We start from the raw sequence: 22,598 nt of genomic DNA, 5'->3' as shown, positions 1-22,598 counted from the left end.
CACGGCGTAAAAAGTCTCTTGCTGTTTCAGCGAATTTTTAAACCAGAATCTATTCCTCGTGGCCCAATGGTCACGGCGTCTGGCTACGATTTCTAGCTACTTCTGAAACCAGAAGATTCCAGGTTCGACTCCTGGCGGGGAAGATCTTTTTTTTGCCAGAATTTTCCCGCCGAAATGGCGGTTTAGAGGTGGAAATGGCTCTATTTTTTTAAATAAATATACTCTTTATAATCTTTAAGACCTGAATTGATTTAATTCTATACAAATATCCTTTATTTCCCCTTGTTGTTGGAGACCAGCTCACAACAAAACCCCGATTCTTTCAAATAGTGCGCATATCTCCGACCTAATCAAAACTCAAATACTCATCTGGATGAAATATCAATTCATCAGGCATAACTTCATCAATGTATCCTAGTGATTTATTGTATTGTTCTTCTTCTAGTATGTCTTGAGCTTGAAGTATGCTGAGATCTCTTTTTTTCTCGAAATCAATATATTGCAAGTTGTTTATCGATTTTTTGATCAAATCAATAGTCATTTGATTCAAGATTTTATTAATCGAACCACCTTCATGGATTAAATTAGTAGCTCTTTGTGACTCACTTATTTCATAAGTTGATGTTGATGGTGGGGTTCTAGGTTGATTCATTGAAATTATAGAATCATTATCTGAATCTGAAATCAATGAAGCTATTGAGTCCGATCTTGATTGTAGTTGAATTGATTCAATGTCTGGTTCTTCTTTTACTTCTAGTATTTGTTCAATTTTGTCCGAAAGTGACAGTAAGTTCTCCTTCAGTTCATCATCAACACTTGGACGTCTTTTGTCTTGTTCAGTATTACAGGTTGGATGTTCCAATTTAACTTGTTTGAAATTTATTGGCTCGATCTTGGAATCAGCATCACTTTTTGCAAGGCTCTTTGGAGTTGGTTCTGAGACAAATTCTTTATTCTGCTTCTTTTGATACTGGAAAATTCTTATGTTTGCAGGGAAATAACAGCTAATGCCTCTCTTGATACAACTTTCACAACTTGGTCTTTTACCATCACACTTCTTCCTTTCAAAGATATTAGTTAGTGTCTTGATGATTCTCAAGTTTTGAATTAATACCCACTTTTTCTGTCTGCATTGAAGACATCCTGTTTGTGTTCTTTCGAATTTCTTTGAGTGTTTTGTAATTTTCTTTGCTCTTGTATTTGCCATTGTCTACCTGAATATATTAAGCTTTTCTTTGTCTTGATCTAAAATATTTCAAATCTTGGTTTATCAACTTTTAACAGGAAATTGTGTGAGCTAAATACCATAAGCTCGTGAATCCTTAGATCAGACCTGGCCCATAATTGATCTAGACAGCCAATTTTGCATTGTAACAAAGTTTACCCAATTTGATCATCGAGTTGGAAAACTTTTCCTGCTATCACCAATCAATCATGGGTTGCATGAGATTACTAATTTCTCTTTAGCCCCCTAGCAGCCATATAATTTAAAACGATGGAACAAATGCAAAATACACATTGTTTATGTTCTCAAGTCTCGTGAAGTTTGTTTATAAACACAGTGGCTATTTGACATAAAACTGTGGATGTTTTTCGCAAAATACGCGGTGTTGGCGCCTTTTTGGGAAATCAGTCCGCTTCACAAGAAAAACGTCAAAAGCCATATTCATTGGCTTTTTATATAATCCAATGGATTTAAGCGGTTAGATCTATGATATTCTATGTAGTTAGTTATTGAAAAGTGTGTGAAAAGAAGTGGCCCAGGGTCTCGTATATGGATCGGTTCGATATTGTGTGCAGCCTAATTTTCAGGTCCGATTGTAATATTAGTGCAGTGCAACTTCGTAACATCTCTTATAACCTCTCACCAAATTTTAGAGCTCGATGAGTGATGATTTACAAAGGCGTACATGTATGTGTATGAAGCGATGTGGTTTCACATTTCTGTATAAGCTCTGTCTATTTGCACGGTCCGTCGTTCCTATTGTTGGTGGAATACCTATAAAGAGAGATCTATCTCTTGTCTTTTCAACTAAAATAGATATAAATAAGTCATTGATTGTGTTTGATAAAGAAACTAAAATGGTTTTCTTTCTCTATATACAATGGGTTTGAAAAACTTTATTTTCTTATCAACTTCTCTTTTGAATATATTGTTTACATTTCTGAATTCCTTAACGTCCCAAGTTCAATAATAAACTATTTGGGTTAGCTTTTTGCTCAGCACCACCAGCACCTTGACTACCACCTGGTAAATAAGTAACATTACTAGAGTTGGCCAAAGTGGTTGCAATATCTTTTGAAGCTTCGATTCTTCTAATCAATAATAAACCATCACCAGCTTTATTCAAAGCTTTTGAAATGTAATCAGCTGATTCAGCTTCACCTTCAGCTCTGATAACTGAAGCTTGTCTTTCTTGTTCAGCTTTTTCAACAACAAATTTAGCTCTTTCAGCATCTTGTTGTGCAATTTGTTTTTGTTCAACAGCTTTTGTAAATTCTTTACCAAAAGTTAAATGGGTAATTGAAACATCTTCTAGTTTGATGTTAAATTCTTTAGCTCTTTCACTTAATTCTTGTCTAATTCTTGCTGATACAACTTCTCTTTGAGTAATTAATTCAGCTGCATCAAATTGTGCAACAATAGATTTTAAAACTTCATTACCAATGGATGGTAAAACTCTTTCATCATAATCCAACCCTAAAGATTGGTATATTTGAGGTAAATTTTGCACTTGAGGACGATGTAAGACTCTTAAAGTTAAAGAAACCATTTGTAAATCCTTTGTACCAGTATTTGATGCAATATTTCTAGGTTTAGTACGAACATCATATATAACAGCTTTTTGTAACCAAGGAATTAAAAAATGTGTACCTTCACCAACAACAGTTTGTTGAACACCACTTATTCTATCGAAAATAACAGCTCTTGAACCACCTTTAACATCATACATTGAATATTGAGCTGCACTAACAGCGATACCTGCTGGAATAGCGATTTCTGAAAAAGAGGGAAGTTAGTAAACTATCGTTTCATAATGCTTTGAATCGGGTTTAACTCACTTGAAAGGAAATCTGCAACTTTAGACATTATTTAATTCCAAGAGTCAATTCAATTGATTAATTGTCCTTGATGTTTTGGTGATGATCAAATCCCTTTTCAACTAGTGGCAATTTAAAAAAAAACTGTCGAATTTAATTTTGCAAGGAAAAATTCGCGGAAAAGTATTTTTCGTCAAGTGCACGACTTTTTTTGAAAATGGAGAATAATGAGATTAAAATAAAGCGTTTGTTGATAGGATAAACAATTGGAAAAGTATTGGGAAGACGCGTTTTTCCATCCGAAAGTGGGCTGAGAGTATAGCTGAGCTGTTTGTGGATTATCAGGTATAGTTTGAACAAGTGAAAATGGCTGCAAAGAGGTTGATGAAGGAATATTCAAACATCCAGAAAGAACTAGATAAGAATGAAGAATACCAAAATATAATATCTTTAGAGCCTTTGAATGATTTATTTAACTGGAAATCCACAATAAGAGGACCTAATGGGAGCCCCTTCGAGAAAGGGATATGGGAAATAAAGATACGTGTACCTCATGATTACCCAATCTCACCACCAAAAATGGAATTTGTTAACAAGATATGTCACCCAAATGTGAATTTTAAGGTGAGTTTAGAATCGATATCTTGTGGACTTCATTTACTAACATAAATAGAATGGTGAGATTTGCTTGGACATTTTACAAGCACAATGGACTCCAGCTTGGACATTGTTATCCACAATGGTTGCCATCATTTTATTGCTACAAGACCCAGAACCAAATAGTCCTTTGAATGTTGATATATCGAATTTATTGAAGAATGGAGATTTGAAAGGTTATAATGGGTTGATAAAATATTACACTCACAAGTATGCTTTGATATGACGATGAGAGAGGGTAGTTACAACTGGATTGTTCAAAATAAATATTAATTAAGTATCAACTATGAATATATGATGTACTGAAAGGAGCCGTAACCGCAAAAAAGCCAACCAAATGAAAAGAAACAGAAGCAAAGGTATTAGCCAGACTAATGAATTATATCATCGTAGTATCTGAAGGCTGTAATTTTCTTCTTATCCAGTGCTCTTCTCTCCTTTTCTAATTCTTTTTGAACATATTTTCTAAATCTTTTAGATAATGGATCACTAGAAACATGTCTATCATCACGAGGGTATATTCTGATTTCATTTCCTGGTTGTTGTGGTGCTTTGAATGCCTTCATTCCATCTCCAATGAATTTAGGAACACTATCTAAAGGTGAAAATTCTTCCACTTGACAAGCAGAAGTATTCCAATATGCTTTGTTATTCTTTGCTGGAGGTGCTGGGATTGTTAATGAGATATATTTCTTCATATCTTTGATTGGAGTTGTTAATGGTCTAAAACCTTGGTATAATGAATCTTCAAAGATACGATCTACATTCAGATGTTGAGTAGATGGTACATATGGTAGGTTATATGTTAATGGTTTGGATCTTGTTGACTTTGAAGACTTCCTCTTTGATTGTGATGTGTGCTTTGGTGAAGATGCAACAAATGATGATGGGGTGGAGTCTTGTTGTGGAGTAGGTGTACTAGAGCTTTCTATGCTTGAAGTGTGAGCTTGTGTGCTTATTGGTGATTTTAAAGAACCTCCAACACTTGAAGCTTTTATTTCTGTTTCATTTTCAAGATCTTTGGCTTCTTGGGCTTGTGACGAGTTGGCTTCGTCTGGAGAAGATGAACTAGATGAACTAGATGACGAATATCTCTTGAAGACGCATGACTGTATAAGAGATCTAGAAGATGATTTAGTAGCACCAGCTATGAATCTTTGAGTTGGGAGCATCATGATCTTTGAATAAATGTGTATTCAATCCAAAGAGCCAAAAAAAAAGTAGAATAAAGTGTATAAATATGAGTAAAACTTGATTTGACACCCCTTTGCAAACGATATGGCACGACAATTGTGTCCCTTAACCATAGGTTGTGTCATAGGGTCCACTATTGTAGCTATTGTAATAAATAATTTTGAAATTGAACCATCACCATCATCTTCATAAGCATTCAACCTTAAAAGTTTCGATAAAGCTTTATGTCTTCTTTCTGCGTGTGATATGAATGGTATAATGGGAAGATCAAAAGAATACTCCTCTTCAAATTCTTCTTCTTGATCATACTCTTCATCTAAATCATGTTCAGCTTCTTCATGGTGAGCATGGTCTAATTCGAAATCACTTTGTCTCCTCTGAGGGACTTGTTGTGACTTCTTTTGGCTCGAAGCTTTGGAGCTTCTTTTCTTGTTCTTCTTTGAGTGACTAATCTTGGAATATGATGGTGGTTTGTGAATGGTGTGTGCTGTATTTAAGCACTTGTTTTGGGTTCTTTGAATATCAATGTGATTATAGCAAATTGCTTTCTTGGTGCAATTGGTTTTGTAAAAACTCAGGTGGTGATGGTGAATCTGACTTGCTATTTAGCCGTAGAGTTTGGGTTTATTAGATATAACACTCTCAATTGAATAAGATTTGCTGGTAAATTCAAATTACCATATACAATTCTACTCACGTATAACCATTTTTTTTCCGAGAAGCGTACTGTGAATTTTCTTGCACGTGACCTAATAAAATTCGCGAAAAGTCACCCTATTGAATTGGACGCGAATTTTGCTTCAGGGTCACGTGACTGATCTCATAGATAAGCTGCAAATTGCAGATAGAGAAGCGCCTTCCTCGATCAGCTTAGCCTCGCTGCTATAATATAATATGCTTCACCAGATCATGATTTTTCACTGTCAAGCTAAGAAAACAAACCAAAATCTGCTCTAGCCTCCTCTTATCGTCAGCATGTAAAGCTGATTCAGAATTGACGTTATCGACACCAAAAGAAAAAGCAGATTGGCAACGGCCACGCAATATCCCACAATCTTCAATCCCGGGCTTTAGAAATGGGATTAATATAATGAACATAGCTTTGAGAACTGAAAAATAATACAAATAGAAATCCTGCTCTCTCTAACTTCCTACTAGAGTCTAAACTAGAGCTCACTATTCATTTCTTGTTGTTTGGAGCCAAATTCCTCTTTTAAAGGTGTCTTCAGAACTTTCGAGTCAGATACACATGTGGTATCATTGGAAGTGATATCTGATATGATCATAAGTCTCTATTATGAACAAGATTCAATCATCCCAGTCTTTGAATTATCAACTAGTTTGTTCAAGATCATTGAATCAACTTTAAGTATATTAAATTGTAAAGATGAGGTGAAACTAAGGAGCTTGAACAATTCTGACTTGAAAGTTGATTGGAGGTTGAGATTGGGTGAATGGACACCACATGGTATAAATGATTCAGATTTAAGATTAATTTATATGATAGATTGTGTTTGTATCTTTACAATTTTCAAACTATATTTCAATCAAAACAAGGATTTATGTCTAAACCCATTTCTTGGTTTTTTTTAAAACTTTGGAAAATTTTTACAAATTTAGTTTTACTGGGATTAGAAATTGATAGAAGAATAGAGTCTGACCCTGATTTGAGTACACCCAATATTGTGAAACAAGTTATTAGAGGCTCAAGTTCAATTAGGTATGTCCTTGCCGCCATTCTTAATGATGACATTGAAGACAGATTTCATGACTTGAACCATGTAAATATATTGAATTTTTTATCTCCATTTGGAAGAAGAAATGGTTCAGGTGCATTGAATGCTGATGTTAGGTGGTATGTCGGTGCTATGTTGGCTTTAGGCTCAGATTTAAATGAAGTTGTTGAGACTCTCATAGATTTAGAACCGAATGATCGTTATGATGAAGATATACGATACATGTTTGATTATGAATATGAAGATTTCCATTATGAAGAGATTTTCCAAGACGATGAAGATGCACAGGAAGAGCAAGAAGAGCTGAGAAATGGAGGCTCAATTGTTTATGAAGATGAAGATGGCCATTTACATAGAGTTGTTAGGAAAAGATGTACTTGTGTCTTTCTCGAAGAGCCAGAAGATGATGATGATGATGAGGCTAAAGAATTGGACGAAATCCAAAAGTACAAGGATGAACAAATTAAGAATTTTTCCAAAGAAAATGTTCCGACAGCGGTTAGATCCGATGAGAATATTGAATTTGATGAAATGGGTCGTGATTGGAGAGATATTCCAAGAGGTGGTAACATTTTTTTCAACACTGATATTAAACTAGACGATACCACTTGTTTGGATTGGGAGGAACTGCTACAAGTATTTGATAGAATGTCCAAAGAACCCATCTCTCATGAATTGGCTCAAAAAGTTATTTTCACAATTGCAAGAGCTGTCAAATTAGAATTTGAACAAGATATTAATAGAAGTGTAACCGGTGGTTCAAAAGATCAGGAAACTTCAGATGTTAGAATTATTACACCAGATAAGATTTATGAAAAATGGAGCTATGATTGGATTTTTGAACCTATGTTGATATACAACCCAGCTGCTGCTTATGCAATGCTTGATGAAATGTTAATGGCGCATGGTTACAGAAGGGTTATAATTTGGTTTATTACCCATTTATCACTTTCTTTCCAATTGATTAATTATATTTTTGAATTGTTGATTGGCATTCGGGGTGAAAAGCAACAAAAAGATAAAACTGGGGCCAATAATTATATTTTTAGTAGACAAGGCCCTTTGGAATTGTCAGAGATCGAAAAATCAATGTTGTTGCATGAGTTTTTAAACAATTGTTTGATTCCATTATCTAAAAACACACATCATGAGAGTGGAAGGTTGGAAGAAAGTCAATATATTCAAAATTTATCAGAGTTTGAGAAAAATGTGAAGATTGTCAAGTTGATTTGTCTTTTAATCAACAGATTAACCTCACAGGGAACCATTGACCTAGAGGAGTATAGGATTGAACTCACAGCCTTATTTATTAATTGGATAGGCGTTGTACCTGAGGCCCGTGAACTCTTTTTTTATATGAATAAAAATCATCAGTTGGAAAGTCAAGGAATCGGTGCTGATAAAGAATTGGTAGAACCTGAGGATAGAGATGAACTAGTTTTGAAACCAGCAACGAAGAAAACAAAAAAATTTAACCCAGATTTGAAAGTACTTTTGGGAAATGTGTTGAAAAAAATTGCAGATAATAACAAGACAGGGAATTTATTATTCCAACCTTTTTTTGAGCTGATTGATCATGATTCTGATGCTCCCCAAGATGATGAGGCTGGAGAGCTTTCAAAAGATTCCAAAGACGATATCAAAAATTTCCTAGATAAAAATCAAAATACGAATAGCACTTATGTCAAAGGAACTTTAACTCCAATGATCAGAAATGAAGAACTGGAGCACGAAAAGATTGAACAAGCAATCTTGCAGAGATAGCACTGTAATATAAAAACTTTAATGAACGTTATGAACTAAATAGAGTGTAGTGTATCTGAAGTGTTGCTTGTTCATGACGACAAGATGTTTCAACTCCCTGAGCCCTGTTTCAGTCTTATGACAGCTTTGCATGAAATATTGAAGGACAGATAACAACATTATAGTGTTCCCAGCTCCCTGTTAAATTTTGAGACTGACGCATGTTTATAATTACATCCTCTGTTCGGATTATTTGTTACGAATTATGGGCTTACTGGCTGATGACTCGTGGGTACATACTACATACTACAGGGCCCACGCAGGCAAGTAATTCCTGTCTAGTTGTGGAATCATCATATATTTGTAATTAACCGAGACATCTGCCAACTTTTGCGGTTAAATTTCAGTCGCCGCTAATATATAATATGTCTGAGTATATAAAGCGCCGCTATATTGTGATATCGAATATATAATAGAATATCATCAGCTAATTAAATTATATCAAATAATTTATACAAATATTATTATTTTTTTTTTTAGTTGATATTGCAGTATTTGATGAACTTGGATGAGGAATGCAATTACGCACGAACCGCTTGGATTGTAGGCTTCTCGCTATGTTGGAATTCAGGCTTCCTTATAATATCCTTCTCAGCCAACTGAGAAACCTATTCTCCACCACGGAACAGTGTGGGACTCGCCTCTTGTTGAGGAATATTGATATTAATGCAGCAGTAATTATAATTAAACAATATTAGTACAGTTAAGACTCCAGCGCGCTTTAATATTTATATTTAATATAATCAATTATATATATTAATTAATTATCAGATTACCCCCGGTTATAAGTACACTAAGCTATTCTTACGTCAGCTAGATACTTTTAATTAGCTTTAATATTAATATAAAGTTCTAAAGGCCTCTGAAGTTTAGTTGATAGAAATATAAATATCTACAATATTTAATTATTTGGCGAATTAGTAGGCATGCATTATCGACTGTTATATTAATAATACGATCGATAATCAGCACCAACTATCTGATCTAAATTATATCTCTTCTGAAAACTGCACTGTTGAAAGATCTTGCTTCTTCAGTAAAGTTCCCATTTTTGTCCAAGCAATTCAAAGGAACACCTTCATCGTTAGCTTCCTCTTTTGGACCACGAACAACGTCAATTTCAGTATTTCTCCCATCAAATGCAAACCCTGGATGGAAAATCACTAGTGTGAATGAAGTTAGTGCAATCATCAAAGCATCCAAAAAGAATAAAAATGATTCATGAGTGATCAAATAACCAGACCAACCTTCTGCTAATTCAACAACCCTATAAATACAGCGAATGTAGATGAATCCAACACAAACGAGAACAACATAAGGGAACCATTGAAAAATTCTTCTCGATCTTAATTGTTCGTAATCAGGATTGAAATAATCAAATATCTCTTCATGCTTCCTCTTATTGAAAAATCTTATGTTGTAAAAGAAATGTAAGAACAAAAGAACATAAACTGTCATTGAGAACACTTGAAAAGCCAATCCTGCAACCATGACATGAGTCCCAACCGCATTATCTTGTTTGGTACTTGCAGTAGCAGCCAAAGCACCACCAGCAGCTTGAACTACTAAAGAAACAAAATCACAAGCCATAAAGATATAAGAACATGCCATGGGTTTCATCAATGCGAAGTGAGCACCATAGATTACAATGAATTTCCCCAACAATATGTAAACACCACCGATAATGAAAACGGGAGCAATAGTCAAGCTGATAATTTGACACAAGAAGTAAGACTGAATATCATAATTTTCATGAGATAAAGTTCTTGTAACGAATCCAGCCAATTCCAATCCACAGCCACAGAAGAAAGAAACCATAACCCACCATTGTTTATACCAAAAGCCAAGACCAGCATGAAGAACCATTGCCAAAGCAAACAGGATCAAAAAAGTTAGATTCCCGCCAAAGGAAGGAATCATTCCTTGGTATTGGTTGTTGTCTTTCTTAATCTGCAATATAGTTGCACTAGCTTGTGCAACAGCCTGTGAAGCACTTGAAACAACTTCGGAAGCTGTTGCAGTTTGGAGAATTTGTTGGTTTGATACTGCGATATAAGATGCCTCCAACTTGGAATATTGACCTTGCCAATAAACATCGGTTGAATAGGTGTTCAAGATTTCTGAAACTGATGAGATTTATGAAGCCAATGCTGTAATCAAAGGCTGGTAATTTGAGGTAGCTGAATGGATTGTACTAGACATTTTAACTTTATATTTCAATTTGCTCCTTCTGGTTAAATACAAAGCTCATCAAGTAAACGTCTGAAAAGAGGGTCCTTTGGCATATTTTTATAGTCTAGCTGAACATCATTATAAAACGACCGACTGATATCCTTCTCATCACATTATTTGTTCTTTCAATCAATCGAAGAACAGCACTCGATAATAGATATTCCTGAAAAGACCTAAAAATATAAATGGAGACAAATTTAAAATAGATTTTGCTAAAGGCTAGCCAGATTTGAAGCAATGGTTATAAGTTGATGCATTTTCTTCACGACTTGTAGGACCCTGGTAAAGGGCTGAGCAGCTGAGTTGATGATTGTTTTGAAGCAACATGAACACCACCTATAACTTGAATACTGATTAATTATTTTCCTGAATTGAACTTTCCCTAATCAACCACTCTAGACCATCAACTATCCGACAGCTCATAAGCACCCATAGAGCCTTCAACCACAAATAAAATTTGAGCTTTTCCAAAATTCAGTATCATCAGCTGAAAACAAAAACCTTTCAATAACCAAAAAGAAGAGGGAATCTATTTTTGGCCCATATGTCCAAAGCACAATAAATACGATTCGGAATTCATCTGTAAACATCACCAACGTGTCGCACAACGACAACAACGCGCTCGAATATTGTAAACAACCGGCATTATCATTCAGGGAGTTCCTGTTTCATGAACATTCAAAATGTCCGATGAACTTTATATCGACCCTTTGAAAATGTTCCATCTTGCACTTTGCACGGAGGCTTTGAAAATTGAAGTACATGAAGCAGCACACCTCAGAACAGAGGCTTAACGTTGAAGAGTCATGATCTTCAAGTTTTGAAAAAGGACGCTAGGTGTGCTTATAAGTATCATTATTATTATTGTTGTTGTCGTTGTTGATATAATTATTTTTAGCTTTTTTTCAGCACAGAATAAAATTATCTGTCATATATAAGGTTCAATAAAATCAAACGCTATAGCGATTAGACCTTCGACGTCTACAAAGCTAGTTGCTAGTTGCAAGATATCGTCCAGTATAGGGACAGCCTAACTAATGATTCAGTGATCCATCAGCACCTGATATAAACATTGTAGCTGGTGGTTATACGCGACGTCCACTGTTCAACCATGAAGGTTGGCAGCGTTTTGATGACTCAGCAGCCACTCTAGATCAAAACGATAGGTGAAGACAGAGTGTCAGCTTGAGCCCTTGACACTTACACAATTTAGAACTGTATAACAAATAGTGATGCGGTCCAATGATTTCGATGAATCTTGAGTACCGTGATCGTGATCAAGCAACCATACATGTTTTTCCTTTTTTGGACTATTTGAGCTACAAATCACAAATGCTGGATCGTGATTGTGAGACGCTGTACTGCTAGGAAATAGCGACATGCTCATAGGCTAGACCATGGAGCTTAAGCATGCTGCATCCCCAGATTCCCAGAGAATTCAAGCTTCCACACAACTCTTGGTGTACCCTTATCTTTCCAGCTAATTAAGTGGCTTTAGGCCCTTAATATTTGGTACCTGTTTGATCCGAACGGGTTTAACGATAGGCAAAAATCGTTAATATGCCACAGATGAATAAACAACAATCAGTTAAAAGGGCATCAGTTTCTTCTATGATGCTCCTCCCTTGATGCCTGAAGATGCTCTCCACAAAACGTTTTCAAACAACTACAACATGTCTTCCAACGCATCTGTGATCGATGAAAAGTCACTACATCTAGTAGATGTTGAGGAGCAAGTTGAAGTCAAACGTCCTGTTAAACGGTTGTTCACTCCATTAGTATCGAAATATGTTCCACAAACCAAGTTAGAGTCTGAAAGAAAGCCTTTACCATTATTTTCAACAAACATTTTCTCCAAAATATTCCTGTTTTGGGTGTTTCCATTGCTAAATATTGGGTACAAAAGAACTATTGAACCTTCTGATTTATGGTATCTTGATGATAGCCTCAAAGTCGACAATGCTTTTTTGAAGTTTCAAGAGAATTTAGATGCCATTTTGACCAAATATAGAGAAAAAAATCCAGATTCAGAAAGTTTCCCAAGATTTGCTATAATACTTGCCATTTTCAAACTCTACAAATGGGAATATTCAACTGCTGTTGTCATGAAATTGATCTCAACTGCTTTTGAAGCTTTGACACCGTTGGTTACCAGGTATCTAATCTCATTTGCTGAAGAGAAAAGACTCGTTCCAGATACTCCTACTGGTCGTGGTGTCGGATTATGTCTTGGTGTCTCTCTCATGATGATTATCATTGGATTTTTACAAAATCAATCTTTAATTTTATCCAAGTTTGTCGGTGGTAATTCAAGAACAATCTTAACTAAAGCCTTATTAGAGAAATCATTCATTGCTAGTTCTGAGACCAAACACAATTTCCCAAGTGGAAAAATCATTTCTCTAATCAGCGGTGACATATCAAGAATTGATCTTGGATTTTCTATGCTCCCTTTTGGTTTAGGTTTTCCAATCCCTTTGATAATTGGTATTGCGATACTTATTGTTAACATTGGGGTTTCTGCTCTAGCTGGTATTGCTGTGTATGTTCTCATTATGGTTAGTGTCTCTTTTCCTGCAAAATCATTGTTGAATTTAAGAATGAAAGCAAATGTCCACACTGATGAGCGTGTATCTATTATGAGAGAGATATTACAATCTATGAAAATGATTAAGTTTTATTCTTGGGAAAATGCTTATGAAGCTTCTGTCAGAGAAATAAGAAAGAACGAAGTCTCCTATGTTTATAAGGTGCAAAATGTGCTGAATTACATTTTTTCTCTTTCATTTTGTGCACCATCTATTGTTTCAATGACTGCTTTTTTGGTTTTATCAGCTGTCAAAAAAGATCAAGATGCTGCAAGAATATTTTCGTCACTTTCCTTGTTTGGTTTGTTGTCTACCCAATCTATCAACCTTCCTTATACAATATCATTTGTGATGGATGCTATTTCTGGTTCAGATAGAATCACAAAGTACCTTAAATCTTCAGAGCAAGAGTTTGATCTCGAAAGTTTTTATAATGATTCATTGATAAAGGATAAGGATATTGCAATCAAGATCCTACATGGTGATTTTGAATGGGAAACTTTTGATAATGAAGATGAAAAGGATAAAGTTGACCCAAACAAAGTTGAAGGTGATATTGAACTTGGTTTGCTAAACGACGGTGATACCAATGAGAAAACCGCAGGTGATTTTGTTCTTAAAGATATCAATTTAGATATCTATAAAGGTGAATTTTTGGTGATAACAGGGGTCATAGGATCCGGAAAGTCATCATTATTGTCAGCAATTACTGGATTCATGAAGAAAACTAGTGGTGATGTCGGTGTCTCTGGCTCGGCTTTGTTGTGTGGTGCACCATGGATCCAGAATGCAACCATTAAAGAGAACATTTTATTTGGTACACAATATGATTCAGATAGATACAGAAACACAATCAAAGCATGTGCTTTTGATAGTGATATAAAGGAATTGCCTGCTGGTGATATGACAGAAATTGGAGAAAGAGGAGTCACTTTATCTGGTGGTCAAAAGGCAAGATTGAGTTTGGCAAGAGCTGTTTACACAGATAAAGATATATACCTTTTCGATGACATTTTGAGTGCAGTTGATGCAAATGTTGGTAAACAAATCACTGAAAATTGCTTATTGGGCGTCCTTTCTGATAAGACCAGAGTTATTGCTACACATCAATTATCACTGATCAAAAAGGCTGACCGTATTGTTTTTTTAAATGGTGATGGAACAATTGACGTTGGTACTGAGGATGAATTGAGAGCCAGAAACTTGAAATTTGTTTCTTTGATGAAACATACTACAGATGCGGAAGACCCTGAAAAAGACAGAACAAAAGATCATATAGATGCAATAGATGGCCAGCCAGAGTCTAAGAAAAAACAGAATGGTGCTTTATATGGAAATGAAGAACGTGCTATCAATAGTATTCCACTTTCTGTTTATAAACAATATTTGAATGCTGGGTCTAATGGATGGGGTTTCGGAATGTTTGTATTATTATTTGCTCTTATTGTTGTTGGTACATTTTGTTACCTGTTCACAAACGTCTGGCTATCATACTGGGTTGATAATCATTTCAAAGGGATGGGAAAAGGTACCTATATGGGGATCTATGTTTTGCTCAGTGTAGTTACGGTTTTCTTCACTGCTTCAGAATTTATACTGTTGGGATATGTTCTTGTTAGGGCATCTCAGGTGTTGAATCTTCAAGCTGTATCAAAAGTTTTGCATACACCAATGAAATTCATGGATACCACACCGGTTGGTAGAGTCATTAACAGATTTTCAAAGGATACCAATACGTTGGATAATGAGATTGTTGAAAATATAAAAATATTTATCTATATGCTCTCTTCAATTGTTGGTGCCATTATTTTAGCTATTGCCTACATTCCATGGTTTGCAATTGCCGTTCCATTTTTTATTATTTTATTCGTTGGTGTGACAAATTACTATCAAGCAACTTCAAGAGAAGTTAAAAGATTGGAAGCTATTGTTCGGTCTCACATTTTCAACAACTTGAATGAAGTAATGAATGGTATGAATACAATCAAGGCTTATAACGCCGAAGAAAGGTTTCTTGACAAAAACAGTTTGTTTTCAGATAAGTTAAATGAAGTTTACATTGTTGTTTTTGTTTGTCAAAGATGGATCAGTTTGACTCTTAATGCATTAGCAAGTGTTTTGGTCTTCCTTGTTACTATTTTGGCTGTTACTGGACAATTTAAGATTAGTGCTGCTAGTGTGGGGTTATTGACAACTTATATGATGGAAATGGCTTCCAATTTTGCTGCAATTTTGAATGTATTCACCCAAATTGAAAACCAAATGAACTCTGTGGAAAGAATTTGTCATTATGCTTCATCTTTGGAACAAGAATCCCCATATATGATCTCTGAAACTACACCAGATCCAAGCTGGCCGTCTGCTGGTAGTATTGAGTTCAAGAATGTCTCTTTTAGATACCGTGAAAATCTCCCACTTATTTTGAAAAGATTGACATTACATGTTGATGGTGGTGAAAAAATTGGTATTTGTGGACGTACAGGTGCCGGTAAATCGTCTATCTTAACAGCACTTTATCGTTTGAATGAACTGGCTGGTGGTGAAATTACAATTGATGGTGTTGACATTAGCAAATTAGGGCTACACAGCTTGAGATCAAAGTTGACAATCATTCCTCAGGATCCGACTTTATTTCAAGGGGACATTAGAAAGAATTTAGATCCATTTAATGAGTGCACTGATGATAAATTATGGGATGCTTTGAGAAGAAGTGGCTTGATTAATGGTGATGATTTAGATGATATCAAGCTTCAGACCAATGACAATTATCACAAATTCCATCTTGAGAGTAAAGTTGAAGATGAAGGGTCCAACTTTTCATTAGGTGAACGTCAGTTAGTAGCATTGGCAAGAGCCTTGGTTCGTCAATCCAAAATTTTGATTCTTGATGAAGCCACCTCAAGTGTTGACTATCACACTGATTAAATTGTTCAAACAACAATCGCCACAGAATTCAAAGATTGCACAGTGTTATGTATTGCACATAGATTGAAGACTATTTTGAATTATGATAAAATTTTGGTTTTGGAAAAAGGAGAAGTTGAAGAATTTGAAGAACCAGCAACTCTATATCATAAAGGTGGCCGTTTCAGAGAAATGTGTGAGAGTGCTAGCATCACAGCAAGTGATTTTGAGTAAATATTTGTGTATAGTTTAGTCGTTCATTATTAATATCATGTTACATAGTTTAATTTCTTATCCAAAATATAGTCAATTTTCCACGCGCTTGATAATAGCTACTAATTGGAAATCGACACAGTAAAGCCAGTAGGGCCTGCAACAAACAGAATGTTTTTCTCTCTACTACAATGATGTCAAAAATCAGTAAAGTTATCTGTTATACACTAAACAGGAGAAATAAACTGTCATGGTGACACCTAGCATAAACTAGTCAATAGCTTTAACCAGACGACGGCTTAAATAACATCTCTTCTACTTGAGCCTGATTCTTCTGCATCACCGAAATCACCATCTTGTTTGAATTCTTCTAAAGGAACGCCCTCCTCAGGGACTGTATTCTTGGAGCGACGAGCAACTTGAACATGAGTATTTCTTCCATCAAACACAAAACCTGGATGGAAAACAATCAACAAGAAAGCAGTAAGAGCAATCATCAAAGCATCTAAAAAGAACAAATACAATTCATGGGTGATCAAGTAACCAGACCAACCTTGAGCTAATTCAATAACTCTATAAATACAACGAATATAGATCAAAACAACACAGATGAAGACAACATATGGGAACATTTTGAAAATTTTTCTTGATCTTAAATGTTTATAGGCTGGATTGAAATCAATAGATAATGCACGATATCCACTCTTATTGAAGAAATTAATCTTGTAAAAATAATGTAAGAATAAGATAACATAAGCACTCATTGAGAAAACTTGGAAAGCTAAACCAGCAACCATGATATGAGTACCCATTTGATTATCTTCCAAATTTTCTGCACTAGCAGCCATAGCACCACCGGCAGCTTGAATAACCAATGAAATAAAATCACACACCATAAAAATATAAGAGTATGCCATTGGTCTCATCAATGCAAATTGAGCACCATAAATCATGATAAATTTACCCAACAAGATATAAACACCACCCATAATGAAAGCAGGAGCAATAGTTAAGGTAATGATTTGACATAAGAAGTAATCTTCGACATCATAATCGTTATGAGATAAAGTTCTTGTAAGGAATCCGGCCAATTCTAACCCACATCCACAAAAGAATGAAACCATAACCCACCATTGCTTATACCAAAATCCAATACCAGTATGGAGAATCATTGCTAAAGCAAAAACAACCAAGAAGATTAAATTCCCTTCAAATGAAGGAATCACTCCCTCATATTGGTTATTACTTTTTTTGATCTGTAATAAAGTTTCAGAGGCTTGAGCAATTGCTTGTGAAGCACTTGAAACAACATCGGTAGCTGTTGCAGTTTGTAAAAGTTGTTGGTTTGAAGCAGAAAGATGAGATGCTTGTAATTTGGCATATTCTTGTTGAAGTGAAGTAGCAGTTGATTGAGTAATTAAGGCTTGAGAGACTGATGAAATTCTTGAAGCTAAAGATGTAATCAATGGTTGATAATTGGAAGTGCTAGACATTTTGTAGGTTCAATTGAGTCTCGATGATTTGATAGTAGTTTCATTGAAATATCTGTGAGAAAAACAGGGTCCATTGAAGCCTCTTTATACTATTTGATTGTTGTGATTATTGGCTACCGACTAAAACCGCACAGCGTAAAAACCGTAGAATTTTCCTTTCGCGACCGAATAAAGCCCACAAAATCGGGTTTTAGCTGGACCTTCTCAACGGAAATATTAAACTGTAACATATTAATCTATTTTGATCTGTAGCACTGGAACAAAACTGGTTGTTTGCATAGGGCTGTGCTAAAGCCCACAGCTCTATGGGCCCAATTAATGCTAATTATAGTTCTGATAGATCAACCATCTGGACCCTTCTCAGTTCAATTGAACCATAAAGGCCAAAGTTCAAGTCAAAGTAGCAGCTATATTATTGAGGTCTGGATTATAATACTTTAAGGCAATATCACGATATGACATAAGATCATTTGGAACAGCTTCACATGATTTATTGATACAGGATGTATCATTCCGAGCTGAAAATTAACAATAACCATGAACATCTGTAGAGCAACGGTATCTGTCTTTGGGCGAAGTTCAAACAATATCTCTTTGCATTTTGATAAACTGTAACTGACAATGAATGCAGTTACTTTGCAGACTGCGAGTACCTGGAGGCTGGAAGGTGGAACAACATCAATATAACCGGATAGAAACAAACACGCCCGATTAACTCCATCGTCGGAAAACAGTGTCTAGGGCTTTATGCGCTTTGTTATCTTTGGTAATCTTGAAGATCAAGCTCAAATGTAAATTCTTGGAAACATAATCTATTTTTACGATACTTTTACGACACCTTCTTGGATTGAAGTACAAGTCGACAATCTGCTAGTACAGGAAGTTGGAACTGCTGTCCAAAAAAACATTCATCAACGTCGAATTCGCGAGATAAATCTGCCATTGCATCCCGGCTCAATACGATTGAAAACCAATATCTAATTTTAGCCACAAGTTACAACTTAATCGACTTCGATGAACTTATCTTCTTATTTGGATAATAAGCCTTATGCTTCTCTTGTCATCAACTCCGTCACTAATAATTCCAGTGATGCCCTTACCGTTTAGTTGCAAGGTATAACAGAAGACGTACTATGTGTGGTGTATTTGTCGCGAATTTATGCGATCTGGTTATGATGATATTAATCTCGAACAACTGCGTAACTACTGGGAAATTATTTGATTACAATATGTAATTTATCACGTGAAAAATACATCAATTACAAGTCATTCAATAAAAATGCAAAACATCTATCAATATGCTAAATATAACGGATTTATTGGGCCCTACGACAATGATTGTGAAGAGCCCACTGCTCTGAGAAGATACGACAACAAAGCTGGGTTGGGATGACTAAATGTGATTTCTCTTAAACTTGACACTGTTGAATGACTGATCAGAAGCTTCATCAAAGTCACCATCTTTTTTCAAATCATCTAAAGGAACACCTTCATGATTAGTTTTCTTATCTTTGGATTGTCCAGCAACTTGAATTTTAATATTTCTTCCATCAAACACAGTACCTGGATGGAAAACAATCAACAGGAAAGCTGTAAGAGCAATCATCAAAGCATCTAGGAAAAATAAAAACAATTCATGTGTAATCAAATAACCTGACCAGCCTTCAGCCAATTCAACAACTCTATAAACACAACGGATATAAATCAATGCAACACAAGCGAAAACAACATAAGGAAACCATTGAAATATTTTTCTTGATCTTAATTGTTTATAAGCTGGATTAAATGCTTCAACCTCCAACTCTTCATGTTCCTTTTTGTTGAAAAACTTTATCTTGTAAAAATAATGTAAAAACAATGCAACATAAATAGTCATTGAAAACACTTGGAAAGCTAATCCAGCAACCATAACATGAGTACCTAATTCATTATCCGATTTAGTAGTTGCACTTGCAGCCATAGCACCACCGGCAGCTTGAACCACTAAGGATACAAAATCACACCCCATAAAGATATATGAGTATGCCATAGGCTTCATTAATGCGAACTGAGCCCCATAAACCATAATGAATTTCCCCAATAATATGTAGACACCACCCATAATGAACGCCGGAGCAATAGTTAATGTGATTATTTGACACAAGAAATAATCCTTTACATCATAATCGTCATGTGATAAAGTTCTTGTGAGAAACCCAGCCATTTCCAATCCACATCCACAAAAAAATGAAACCATAACCCACCATTGTTTATACCAATATCCAAATCCAATATGAAGAATCATTGCCAATGCAAACAAAATTAAAAATATTAGGTTTCCTTCAAAAGAAGGTATCAATCCCTCGTATTGATTATTCTCTTTTTTAATCTCTAATAAAGTTGCACTCGCTTGAGCAATTGCCTGTGATGCGCTTGATACAACATCTGAAGCTGTAGCGGTTTGTAATATTTGTTGATTTGATGCAGAGAGATAAGACGCTTGTAATTTGGCATAGTCACCTTGTAAGGAAACATCTGTTGATTGACTCACTAAGAGTTGTGATGCTGATGATATTTGTGAAACTAGTGACGTTATCAAAGGTTGATAATTTGAAGTTGTTGATGTGATTGTACTAGACATTTTTTGAGGATTTTTTTCTTTGTTGATTTGATGAACTCTAACTTGTGATTAAAAGTCAGGGTTCGTTATATTTATATATGTTGATATAGTATCCATTTGTTGAGTTATTCTGGTTTTTCATATATCAAATTTGCAAATGGCCGACTAAAACCGTACTGCATATTGATATGGCGTAGTTTTCATCTTCGGCCGAATTTTTAAACCCATAGAGACAACACCGCCAAAACGGACATTAAGATATAAACGTTTTTGATAGATATTCCTTAAAATCAGGCCGATAGATAAGTGCTTAGCATGTAATTAATGGGTGTGAATGTTGTCTGAGCCTGGTTTAGATGTCATTAAAACAGGACTGAGTAATTAAACATTTCTATTCTTGATCATGAGCTGTATTGGGATATAGTTGACTCTATCTCTAGATTTGAAATAATTAATCCGAAACTTGTAGGGCCCTTGAAGATATTTAACCCATGTGCATCAAAAGAACCGTCTGAAACCACGTCAAATGGTACACTTTGCTTCAACATATGGAAAGCAACTGAATTCAACAAATGACATCAGATATTTTTTAGATCACAAACGACATGTACCATGAAAATACGAGCCCATTTCACAAACTAAATCATGATTCATGTAGCTGAGTTGTACAACAATATGACGACATGAAATAGATTTCAATTTCACTAGTTTGTATCTTTGTATGATCTTGTTGAAGTTGGTTAAGCAAGCCCGATTAACTCCATGATCAACTCCATTTATAATCTTCCAAGCTTAGCCAAACTTTTAAAGTCAGCTTATGTACAGAAATAAGCCCGATATTAGCTAAGCATACAGTATTCTCCATTTTCTATAGCCCTAGAACTGACTTTTGTCAAGCTAAGCATACAGTATTCTCCATTTTCTATAGCCCTAGAACTGACTTTTGTCATGGCTTTTCCCAACGGTGCTTGATGTTTGACAATTTTAACTATGGACAGATTATGTTTTCTTTTTTTTATACATTTGTATTTTTTTAACCGACAACGGGTGTTAAGAAAAATCTGTCATTTCTACACGGCTTAATAGCAGTATCACTAAATTTGGTTTGATAAAGCTAGTTACATGTACAATTTGACACATTTTTTAACTGTTTTTTTTTTTTTTTAACTAGACAACGTTCTTATATTTCTAATCTTTTCTAACTATACAATTACTTCCATTTAGTTCAATTCCCAAATTCACATTTCTCATTAATAATTAAAACAACCACTAGATTTCTAGTAATAATTGGTTTCTTAAAATAATAGGTTTCCAAAAAGACTCTAAGCGTCAAATCATCAATCAACTTAAGATTTCATAATACAGAGGGATAATATGATTTATCTTTGTAACACCCTATTGATGTTGAATTTGTCCTCAACCATATATCTATCCTAGCATCTCAACAACACAACCTTTAAACCCCTTCAGAACCTCTCGCTCATCTCCATTCACCTCTAAAACCATACTTTTGTTGAATACTTCTCATCTTGTATTTGGTAGCTGAAACAGCTTCTTCACATGTTCTGTCATTCTTTCTAGTGATACGAGTTTGTATCAAAGCATCTATCCAGAGAGACATTTTTCTTAGGACTTTTTCATTTTCTGTGAATTCATGAGTTGGGGTTGTTAGTTCTGTTAAACTAAATGGTGAGCTAGCAACACGTTTAAAACCTAAATGTTCCCATAAATAATGTGTGAATTCACATTTTTCAAAAACATGATATATTGTTTCATTCTGTCTTTTACATCCACAACACTCTTGTTTACCATTGTTGGAGAAATATCTGTGTTCAAGTTTTCCTAAATTCCATAAATGTAGAGTTTCTAGATATCCTGGCTTGTGCTTGTTGATATTCTCAATGTAAGCCCAAAATTTGGCATATCTTTTAGTTTTATCTTCATTTGTTTCATCTCCATATTCAACTGGATAAGTTGGAGTTCTTGTATGGACTTCTTCTTCTCTTCTTTGTCTTTTCTTATTAAGACGTCTAAATGAATCTGGTTCAATATGATTTCCATCTTTATCCTTTAAAACTTTACAAACTTTTTCTTCTCCAATTTCTTCATTCTAAACCTAATTTTTGTAAAGTATTAG

The 22,598-nt window shown here is 35.0% G+C and overlaps 12 protein-coding genes and 1 non-coding gene across 13 annotated transcripts; 4 read left to right on the top strand and 9 right to left on the bottom strand.

The window, feature by feature from the left end:
- Positions 1-52: 52 nt before the first annotated feature.
- WICANDRAFT_t27 lies at positions 53-143 on the top strand. Its single transcript has one exon. It is a non-coding gene; the product is annotated as a tRNA-Arg (tRNA).
- Positions 144-346: 203 nt separating this feature from the next.
- WICANDRAFT_76108 (Zn(II)2Cys6 transcription factor domain-containing protein) lies at positions 347-1,207 on the bottom strand (the record flags this gene model as incomplete). Its single annotated transcript, XM_019184324.1, has 1 exon — positions 347-1,207. The coding sequence occupies one exon, from the start codon at positions 1,205-1,207 to the stop codon at positions 347-349; it is 861 nt and encodes a 286-aa protein (XP_019041133.1).
- Positions 1,208-2,174: 967 nt separating this feature from the next.
- PHB1 (prohibitin subunit PHB1) lies at positions 2,175-3,091 on the bottom strand (the record flags this gene model as incomplete). Its single annotated transcript, XM_019185332.1, has 2 exons — positions 2,175-3,001; positions 3,064-3,091. 2 exons carry the CDS (start codon positions 3,089-3,091, stop codon positions 2,175-2,177), a joined length of 855 nt encoding a protein of 284 aa, XP_019041132.1.
- Positions 3,092-3,426: 335 nt separating this feature from the next.
- On the top strand, positions 3,427-3,925 carry WICANDRAFT_25961 (uncharacterized protein; the record flags this gene model as incomplete). The annotated part of the gene is made up of 2 exons (XM_019181213.1): positions 3,427-3,666; positions 3,716-3,925. 2 exons carry the CDS (start codon positions 3,427-3,429, stop codon positions 3,923-3,925), a joined length of 450 nt encoding a protein of 149 aa, XP_019041131.1.
- A 145-nt stretch (positions 3,926-4,070) lies between these two features.
- On the bottom strand, positions 4,071-4,871 carry WICANDRAFT_59997 (uncharacterized protein; the record flags this gene model as incomplete). Its single annotated transcript, XM_019182917.1, has 1 exon — positions 4,071-4,871. One exon carries the CDS (start codon positions 4,869-4,871, stop codon positions 4,071-4,073), a length of 801 nt encoding a protein of 266 aa, XP_019041130.1.
- Positions 4,872-4,895: 24 nt separating this feature from the next.
- On the bottom strand, positions 4,896-5,600 carry WICANDRAFT_59996 (uncharacterized protein; the record flags this gene model as incomplete). The annotated part of the gene is made up of 2 exons (XM_019182916.1): positions 4,896-5,380; positions 5,591-5,600. The coding sequence occupies 2 exons, from the start codon at positions 5,598-5,600 to the stop codon at positions 4,896-4,898; spliced, it is 495 nt and encodes a 164-aa protein (XP_019041129.1).
- A 571-nt stretch (positions 5,601-6,171) lies between these two features.
- CAF130 (CCR4-NOT core subunit CAF130) lies at positions 6,172-8,393 on the top strand (the record flags this gene model as incomplete). Its single annotated transcript, XM_019182915.1, has 2 exons — positions 6,172-6,457; positions 6,514-8,393. 2 exons carry the CDS (start codon positions 6,172-6,174, stop codon positions 8,391-8,393), a joined length of 2,166 nt encoding a protein of 721 aa, XP_019041128.1.
- A 1,023-nt stretch (positions 8,394-9,416) lies between these two features.
- Positions 9,417-10,634, bottom strand: WICANDRAFT_76103 (RTA1 domain-containing protein; the record flags this gene model as incomplete). The annotated part of the gene is made up of 2 exons (XM_019184323.1): positions 9,417-10,558; positions 10,628-10,634. 2 exons carry the CDS (start codon positions 10,632-10,634, stop codon positions 9,417-9,419), a joined length of 1,149 nt encoding a protein of 382 aa, XP_019041127.1.
- Positions 10,635-11,536: 902 nt separating this feature from the next.
- Positions 11,537-12,328, bottom strand: WICANDRAFT_86946 (uncharacterized protein; the record flags this gene model as incomplete). Its single annotated transcript, XM_019186078.1, has 1 exon — positions 11,537-12,328. A coding segment is annotated over exon 1 (172 nt), but the record flags the coding sequence as incomplete, so codon positions are not given.
- A 9-nt stretch (positions 12,329-12,337) lies between these two features.
- WICANDRAFT_82082 (uncharacterized protein) lies at positions 12,338-16,390 on the top strand (the record flags this gene model as incomplete). Its single annotated transcript, XM_019185331.1, has 2 exons — positions 12,338-16,154; positions 16,203-16,390. 2 exons carry the CDS (start codon positions 12,338-12,340, stop codon positions 16,388-16,390), a joined length of 4,005 nt encoding a protein of 1,334 aa, XP_019041125.1.
- A 278-nt stretch (positions 16,391-16,668) lies between these two features.
- On the bottom strand, positions 16,669-17,862 carry WICANDRAFT_59992 (RTA1 domain-containing protein; the record flags this gene model as incomplete). Its single annotated transcript, XM_019182914.1, has 1 exon — positions 16,669-17,862. One exon carries the CDS (start codon positions 17,860-17,862, stop codon positions 16,669-16,671), a length of 1,194 nt encoding a protein of 397 aa, XP_019041124.1.
- Positions 17,863-19,255: 1,393 nt separating this feature from the next.
- WICANDRAFT_82080 (RTA1 domain-containing protein) lies at positions 19,256-19,963 on the bottom strand (the record flags this gene model as incomplete). The annotated part of the gene is made up of 1 exon (XM_019185330.1): positions 19,256-19,963. One exon carries the CDS (start codon positions 19,961-19,963, stop codon positions 19,256-19,258), a length of 708 nt encoding a protein of 235 aa, XP_019041123.1.
- Positions 19,964-21,941: 1,978 nt separating this feature from the next.
- Positions 21,942-22,571, bottom strand: WICANDRAFT_59990 (uncharacterized protein; the record flags this gene model as incomplete). The annotated part of the gene is made up of 1 exon (XM_019182913.1): positions 21,942-22,571. A coding segment is annotated over one exon (630 nt), but the record flags the coding sequence as incomplete, so codon positions are not given.
- Positions 22,572-22,598: the final 27 nt, after the last annotated feature.

Source organism: Wickerhamomyces anomalus (genome assembly GCF_001661255.1).
Source record: "Wickerhamomyces anomalus NRRL Y-366-8 unplaced genomic scaffold WICANscaffold_1, whole genome shotgun sequence".
Classification (NCBI taxonomy): domain Eukaryota; kingdom Fungi; phylum Ascomycota; class Saccharomycetes; order Phaffomycetales; family Wickerhamomycetaceae; genus Hansenula; species Hansenula anomala.
Note: the sequence above shows the minus strand (reverse complement) of the source record. Positions and strands in the feature narration are given on the sequence as shown.